General features: G+C 32.9%; 1 protein-coding gene across 1 annotated transcript; it reads left to right on the forward strand.

The window, feature by feature from the left end:
• The first annotated feature begins 2186 nt into the window (after window positions 1-2186).
• On the forward strand, window positions 2187-3254 carry LOC106325114 (zinc-finger homeodomain protein 11). Its single transcript, XM_013763141.1, has one exon. The coding sequence runs from the start codon at window positions 2249-2251 to the stop codon at window positions 3014-3016; it is 768 nt and encodes a 255-aa protein (XP_013618595.1). The 5' UTR covers window positions 2187-2248; the 3' UTR covers window positions 3017-3254.
• The last annotated feature ends 5363 nt before the right edge of the window (window positions 3255-8617 follow it).

The following is an 8617-nucleotide window of genomic DNA, read 5'->3' on the forward strand; positions in this document are numbered from 1 at the left end:
CTCAGCCAGCAACAAACAGGAGATCAAATTTTCATAGGTGGAGAAACCCTTTTCTCGGTATTGTTGCTGAAGCAAAACATTGCTTGTGTGGAATGTAGAGAATGTCTTCTCTAACATGTCAGCATCAGTGATAGTCTCTCCACACAGTTTCAACTTTGAGACTATCTTGAATAGAGCCGAGTTATACTCTTCCACAGACATAAAGTCTTGGATCCTTAGGTTCCTCCAATCATATAGGGCATTTGGTAAGAGCACCGTCCTCTGGTGATCACATCTGGATTTCAGTTCTGTCCAAAAGCTCCAGAGGATTCTCAACAGTGAGGTATTGGTCTTTGAAACTTTCAGCAAGGTGATGGCGTATGATTAAGATCGCACTGTATCTATCCTTCTCAGATGACTCATTGCCATCAGTGATACAAGCACCAAGGTTTTTGGATTTCAAGATGATCTTGGTGTCAAGTGCCCATTGAAGGTAATTGTCTCCGGAGAGATTGATGGCAGCATACTCAAGATTGTTGATTTTCGACATCTGAATCAAATAATCCATAAAGGGATAGGAATTCATAATAAGATGATCAATGGGGATTTTGAATGTTTGAAATGTTTTTATATTTTTCAATCATCACTAATAAAATTCAATCATAAAAATCGATTTCAAGGTTGGTTTTAATAATAACTATGTGATCAAATGATAACTTTATAATCAAATGTTTTCAAAACAAGTATTTAAAATTTATTATATGATATACTAATTTTAAAAACTTGATTATAGTTTATAATATTTGAAATAAATATTTACTTTAGTCAAAGATTTTCATTTAAACAATCATAAAAGTTTTTCAAAAAAAATTCAGTTTTCAAAATCAGACATCAACGGTCAAGGATTTTCATTTAAAAAATCATAAAAGTTTTTCAAAAAAAAATTTCAGTTTTCAAAATCAGATATCAATGGTCAAATATTTTCATTTATGGGTTTTAATATTTCATTTATTCTGATTTTGACTGATCACAAAGGATCAAAAACGATTTTGGCTTTAGGGTGATCATGATTGTTTTATTTATTTATTATTATTATTATTAATTTTTTTTTTGAATTTTGGATATTGGATTTTGCTGTTTGTGAAACCAAGCAAGAGAAAAAGTTTGATGTGTGTAATGGCCGATTTTATTTGGCAAACATCACATTAGTTTGGATTGATGATTTTGATGGGGTTTTTGATTAGGCCAGATTATACATTCATGATTTCACATCTGGTAATTAGGCCAATCAAAAGATTGAATCATGGGGTTTTTTTTTTTTTTTTAATCTTTCATCAAATCCTGAAACATGGATGACAAAAAGAGAGATGAGCAGCCGATTTTATGAATGGCTTTTAGCTAAGGGGATTTGCAATCTTTCAATAATTTTGTTTATGATTCAAAAGGTTCTTAGAATCATGATTCACATATATCATGGATTCAAGGTTAATATTTGAGATGATTTTAGATCTACAGATTTTCTCTTTTATAATATCTATACATTTCTATTGTTTTATAAGTTTTAGGATTCATATAAAATTCAGATTCATATAGATCTTTATAATCAAAATTCAGATATGTGGTGTTCTTAGATTTTAGGGTTAGATTATTTTACCTTTTCACCACAAGGATTCTGAATGGACCACCTTAAGAGAGAGAGGAAGATGATCTGCGGATAGTGGAGAGAGGTGGAGAAGTGGCCGGCGTGGGGCTGGCCGGAAGAGAGGAGGTCGCCGTCAGAGAGCTTGATCAGGTGGAGAGAGCTTCGTGCTGATAACGTGTTAAAATTTGAGGTAAGGTTTGTGAGAATGTGTTGTATATTTCTTATTGTTTACACCACTATATATAGTGGTTCATACAAGGTGGAGTCAAAGGAAGAATTTACACCACTATATATAGTGGCTCATACAAGGTGGAGTCAAATGCAGAATTGATTACAAAGATACTCTACATAATGACATGATCAAACTCATAAAGACTAAGGTTGAATGGGTCTTCCATATGGCTGGATGTAAACATCCAATGGACTATAGTCTTGAACTTGTATGGTCTAGGTGATGGACCATCACTTTAATGGACTTTAGTCTTGAACTTGTATGGTCTAGGTGATGGATATCACTTCATGATTCATAACATAAATAAAATAAATACCACAAAACTTAATCTCCTCTTTAACTACGTTAATCAGAAATGAGTTAACACACTATAAAGACAGAACATAAGTAAAGCCATGGATTTGTCTTCAAAACACAGACAAACGTTAGTAAACTCTACTGTCGCCGGAGAACTAACCGTGGCCCAAGAAATGGGTATCTGTTACAAAGAGTGTTTGAAAAACCACGCGGCCAACCTCGGTGGTCACGCGCTCGACGGCTGCGGCGAGTTTATGCCGACCCCCACCGCAACCCCCGCCGATCCTTCCTCTCTCCGATGCGCCGCTTGTGGCTGCCACCGTAATTTCCACCGCCGTGACCCTTGCGACCATCTCAATTTCCTCCCCGTGCATCCCACTTCCTCTCCCTCCGGCACGGAATCGCCGCCGACTCAGTCGCTTCACCATGTGGCCTCCCCTGTTCCTTGCTCTTACTATGCTTCAGCTCCACATCACGTGCATCTCTCCCTCAGCTCCGGTTTCCCTGGACGGTCAGATCAAGATCCGACGGCTGTAAGATCGGAGAACAGCTCAAAAGGAGCAATGAGGAAGCGGACGAGGACCAAATTCACGCCGGAGCAGAAGATGAAGATGAGAGCTTTCGCCGAGAAAGCAGGTTGGAAGATCAACGGCTGCGATGAAAAGTCGGTGAGAGGTTTCTGTGGCGAGATTGGGATTGGGAGAGGAGTTCTTAAAGTATGGATGCATAATAATAAGTATTCACTTCTCAACGGGAAGAACAGCGAGATCTTGTCTATGGATCATCCTCGTCTTTGTCTGAACACTCACAGTTGTAACAATGGTGGAGAAGATGGAGACACCGTTGATGGGTCTTCCTCTTCTTGATAAGCTTTGGTGAAGCTAATTAGGATACTTAAATCTGGGGTTAAAATTATAATTATGAGCGTTAACCGTTCGATCTTATAAATAGTAAGTTCTAACATGTAATGAATCAGCGATATATATGCAGTTTAAAAATATCAATGATCTAATTATAGTAGGTACATGCATGATCCCCAATTACGATCGAGGAAATCAAAAGATTCGTTGGTTTATTTTGTATACTATCTTCATTATTATTCAATGTTATCTTTAGTATTAGTGGAAATAATCTCCTGAGCTTTTAGGGTTAAGTAAGTAGATAGTTTGCTTAATTATGATACAACGTGGTTATTAAGATGGCAACAAACTATGTCGTGGCTGAATATAATTAGGTCATCTTGGCGGCACTTTTGTTGATTTATTAGTGTATTATAAATTTTACAAAGTTATAAAAATGCGGGCTTATCTTCATTTTCTTCTCACCTTTCCATTTAAGGATAAGCTTGGGATAACAGCAATCTCAGATTAAAATAATACTTCGTCCGTTTCAAAAAGATCCATATTTAAAAAAAAAAAAATTATTTCAAAAAGATATATGTTTTACATTTTTAATGCATAAATTAATTTCAAATGTGGAAGCACCATATCCTATTGGTTAAGGTTTAAAGGTTTCTACATCCACGTCTGGAATTCGACTATGCAATTTATTGCAAATTACAGGAAATCCAGGTTTCAAGTCCCGGAGAAAGCGATTTATTAAACAATTATGCAGACTACGGAAGAAAACTTTACGAGGGATCTTCAACATGGTGCAAGTAAATCTGGCTAGGCGTGGATCTTCATAGGACGGCTCAGGTAATGCAGTTAGGCGTAGGTCTTCATAAGGCAGGTAGTATTGTCGGTTGTCGAATCGTCTATGTAATCTTTCTCATATCATAATTGTAAGATCATAATAAATCAGCGTTAAAAAAAAAATTAATTCCAAATTGTATTCAAAAACATAATAGTGTTTATAAAGATTTTATTGGTTAAAAGTTAGTGAGAAATAGTTGATAACGGAAAATAATGCATTGATAACTAAAATTTGATATGTTTTCTTAATAAGCGTGAAAAACCTAAAACATACATCTTTCTGAAACGGATGTAGTATATTATAACTAGGTGAAGATCCGCGCTTTGCGCGGAATTAAAACATGAAATGAATATTATATATACAAATTATTTTTACATGTTATTATTTATTTTGTGTCCATTACATATTACTCCCTCCGTATCATTTTAAACGGTTTTTAAGGTTTTAGTACTTGGATTAAGAAAATAGAAACTTCTATACAATTTATCTTGGTTGCATACAAATATCATTAAATGAAATTAATTCAACCAATAAGAAAAAAATCAGTATTTTGCAATTGGTCACAAAGTTTAAATGATATTAATGAGAACATCAATTATTTTGAAACAATTTTTTTTTCTAAACACCACTTAAAGTGATACGGAGGGAGTATGAAATAATAAATATATTGAATAATTGAGAGGCTAGTGACTATTATGTATATAATTAAGTTGAAATAATTAAATAAATCAAACAATTCCTCTTGTCTGCAATAATTTTTATTGGTAAATAAATAAAAAAATTCATTTTACTTATTTTTTAACTAAATTTAAATGATATTGACATAGATATAGAGTATATTTTAATATGGATATTTATTAATTGAAGCTATCTACTCATATAATTTTATTAACATTTGTATATTTGTTGTACCAAAAAAATTAAACCATTAATAACAAATTTTTTATTGTTAGATTTTTGATAATTATAGTAATTTATAATCGTTTTAAAAATTTCATGCAAAATTTAAAATTAAAATATTAAGGTTTCAATATTTCTGAAATCAAAATTTTGAAATTAACATATTATGTATTTTATATGGTATATAGTTAAATTTTAAATTTTAAATATTTATATATATATATATATCTATTAAATGAAATTTCTTATTCATATGATTTTTAATCATTTATATTTTGTTATAACAAAAAAGTTAAACCATTGATCATAAATTTTTTAATGTGAGACTTTTAACAATATTAGTAATTTATAGTCATTTTTAAGATTCAAAATATAACATTTTAAAAAAATTTAAATTATTTATTATAGATTAATGTGATAGTTTATTTTTCTAATTATATAAAATTAAACAAAAATGATGAAGAATATAGAAATTGTTATCAAATCTTTATTGGGGTTTTTGCAAATATGACTCAAAACTTAAAGTCAAACACAAAACTAACGCATGTTTTTTTTTTGAAACTTTGACTTGCCTCTTTCACCCCAAAAGTTGAATTTATTTACGAAAATGCCATCACTTTTTTTTTTTTTTTTCGAAAATGCGTATTTTACTCTATTATCCTCATATTCCTCAAGTATTCACAATGTTGTTGTCATCAATACACCAACCACAATGAACAACCAATTTGAAGCTTTTAATGCTCCTACAAATCGATTTACACTATTTCATTCTCAATTCTTATGAAATAAAAACAACATCTCTTTCATTTTCTCTCCATATTCATCCAAAGAAAACCCAAGATTTTGATTCTAAAATTTTTATGGTTCATAGAGCCATTGAAGCTTACGATTCTTTGGTGGGTCACTTTTGTTTGAGATTCTGGGTGCTTGGAGAAGACTTATGTGGGACAAACAAGTTATCTCACTGGTTGAAACTATGAAATCAGTTTTTTCCCAGATCTGTTCGTCCAGATGACTTACAAGGAAGTCTTCCTTGTAAGTCGTCTGGTCAATGCAGAGGTTAGTTTTGCAATTGACTTTTAAATATGTTTTTATAGACGACTTACATGGAAGTCGTCCATCTTTGTTTGTTAAAAAAAAAATTCGAGACGACTTCCATGTAAGCCGTCTAGAGAAAACGGGTTAGTTTTGCATTTGACCGGATTGTGTCAGAAATTTGACTTTTTCTGGACGATTTACACAGAAGTCGTCGAGTAGAAAATTATAAAAAATCATAATTTTGTTATACCTAGACGACTTACATGGAAGTCGTCTCAGGTTAGTTTTGCAATTGAAAAATAAAACAAAAAAATTATTTTTTTCTAGACGACTTACACGGAAGTCGTCGGACACGACGACTTACATTGAAGTCGTCCATGATTTTATTCCGAGATTCTGGTCAAACCTTGCTTATCTTGGACGACTTTCACGTAAGTCGTCGGACGGACGACTTCCGTGTAAGTCGTCTAGAAAAAACTATTTTTTATTGTTTTATTTTTCAATTGCAAAACTAACCTGAGACAACTTACATGGAAGTCGTCTAGGTATAGCAAAATATTGATTTTTTAATTTTCTATTGGACGACTTCCGCGTAAGTCGTCCAGGAAAAGTCAAATTTTTGACAATCCGGTCAAATGTAAAACTAACTCGTTTTCCCTAGACGACTTACATGTAAGTCGTCTCGAATTTTTTTTTAACAAACAAAGATGGACGAATTCCATGAAAGTCGTCTAGGTTAAAAATCAATTTCAAAGCTAACCTAAATGGACGACTTCCTAGAAGTCTGCCAGAGGACCTCCGTGGAAGTCGTCTGCGTCAATGTTTAATAAACTTTCATTTTCTCTAAAACTATAAAGAATTTTTAACATTTTCTTGTTAATTTATGTATATTAATCAATATTTTAGCTACTGAATGAAATTTATAACTTAATTCGTCATATTTATGAGGTTACCAACATTCATGTTTATTAAAGTTTCTAGCTGAACCGAGAAGACTTCCACGGAAGTCTTTTACGCTAGTTTTTGAATAACTTGTATTTTTAAGAGTATTAAGTAACTTCAAGATGTGTAAAACTCATATTTTAAAAATATGTTTTCTCCCTTAGTTTTACTAAATCTGACTAAGTTTTTCAACACAAACTTATAAAAAATGTGATAAGCTACCAACATTCTTGTTTATTATTGTTTGTTTCCATCTCTTACTATTGTTTGTTTCCATCTCTTAAGTATTATTGTTATTGACACTAATGATAATTATTGTTATGAATTGGAAGAAAGGTTAAAATTATGAGTTGGAAGAAGGGTTAAAATGCTTCTTAAAATGTTGTATTGATATGAAGCTACCAACATTCTTGTTTATTAAGATGAGAAGAAGGCCATTGGAGTTTACTATTGCATATGGGAGATCCAAAGATAAGAGAAATGTTATTGAAGTCTATTATTTCATTGATTTGTAAATGTGTAAACACATTGTTAGCACATGTATTACATCTTGGGAAACATTATTACTGATTTTACAAAAAAATCACAACTAAACATGCAAATCACAAAACATACCACAAATAAAACTATTATAGACCATTCCTCTACAAAGACAAACTTGGACTCCACTTGATATGGAAGAAGACTTCTAGAAAGTTCAGACGACTTCCAGGAAGTCGTCTAGCGCATTATATTTTAGACGACTAACTGGCAAGTCGTCCCAGATGTCTTCCAGATCTGAAAAACCTGCATATCAAATCCAGATCTGAGAAACCTGCATATCAAAAAACGTTCAAATGGCTTAAAAACAGAGAAAGTGAGTGGACGATTAGATTAATCTACCTTTATAAAACACACAAAAAATACATATCTAAAATTAATAGATCTACCTTTAAATGAGTGGAAGATGAGCACCATCTGATTAAAAACCTGCAAAAAAAAGATAGATTAGTGAGAAAGGCATGAGACAAAACTGAAAAAATCATATAAAATTTGGTGTTTTCAAGTCAAATAGATTAGAGTGGGTCTCGAGAGTTTTAGTTTGGAAAAAAGTAAGAACTTTATACAACAGGAAGTTACCAAATGATAAAAAATCAGACATAAAGACTTACTGATAGACCATGGATTTTACCCGTTTTCACCCATGGTCTATAAGTGTTTTAATAACTAATTACTACTATATAGAGTCTATTTAGAGTGTTTACAGGTTCAATGACGATTTGGAGGAAAGTGGTGATTTTGGTGTCTTTTGGAACCTTTTGAGTGCAGAGCTGCACAGACGCGTCAGATGTCTAGCTATGGATGGAGACCTTCCCACCGTTAGATTGACCCATCTTTTGGCACAAGATAGAGCATTTAGTTAGATTTCCAATGCCACCTGTTTGAGGTCAATCAGTATCCTATAGCAAAGGTTATGCCCATTTTACTGAAGAGCGGTCAGTCTGCCTCGCGAGAGGAAGCTGTCTAGAAGAGGAACGTATGTCGATCGATGCAGAACTCTTGACATCGATCGATATGGATGCCAGAATGTGGGCCGAACATATTTTATGACCGACTGAAGCCCAGAAGCAACCCCAAATTACCATAATACCTTGGATGACCAGAAACCCTATTTATGTGTTTTCTAAGCCATTGTTGACGGCTAAGCTTTATTTTATTCATAGTTCTAAGTTAGGAGAGAAGGGAAGAACTCCTTCATAGTCCTCTTGGAACTCCATTGTGTGGTTTTATTTATATTTTATGTTATTCATCTATTCATCAATGACTTCTGTGACAAACATCATGCATGAGTAGATCCACCTGCTAGGTTTAGGAATTTCTAGGGTTTTGAATGAATTTCTGAAGTATATGAT

This window comes from Brassica oleracea, chromosome C2 (assembly GCF_000695525.1).
Source record: "Brassica oleracea var. oleracea cultivar TO1000 chromosome C2, BOL, whole genome shotgun sequence".
In the NCBI taxonomy this organism is placed as follows: domain Eukaryota; kingdom Viridiplantae; phylum Streptophyta; class Magnoliopsida; order Brassicales; family Brassicaceae; genus Brassica; species Brassica oleracea.

Coding starts and splice junctions, on each gene's coding strand:
- LOC106325114 (XM_013763141.1), top strand. CDS start 2,249: ATGGATTTGTCTTCAAAACACAGACAAACGTTAGTAAACTCTACTGTC.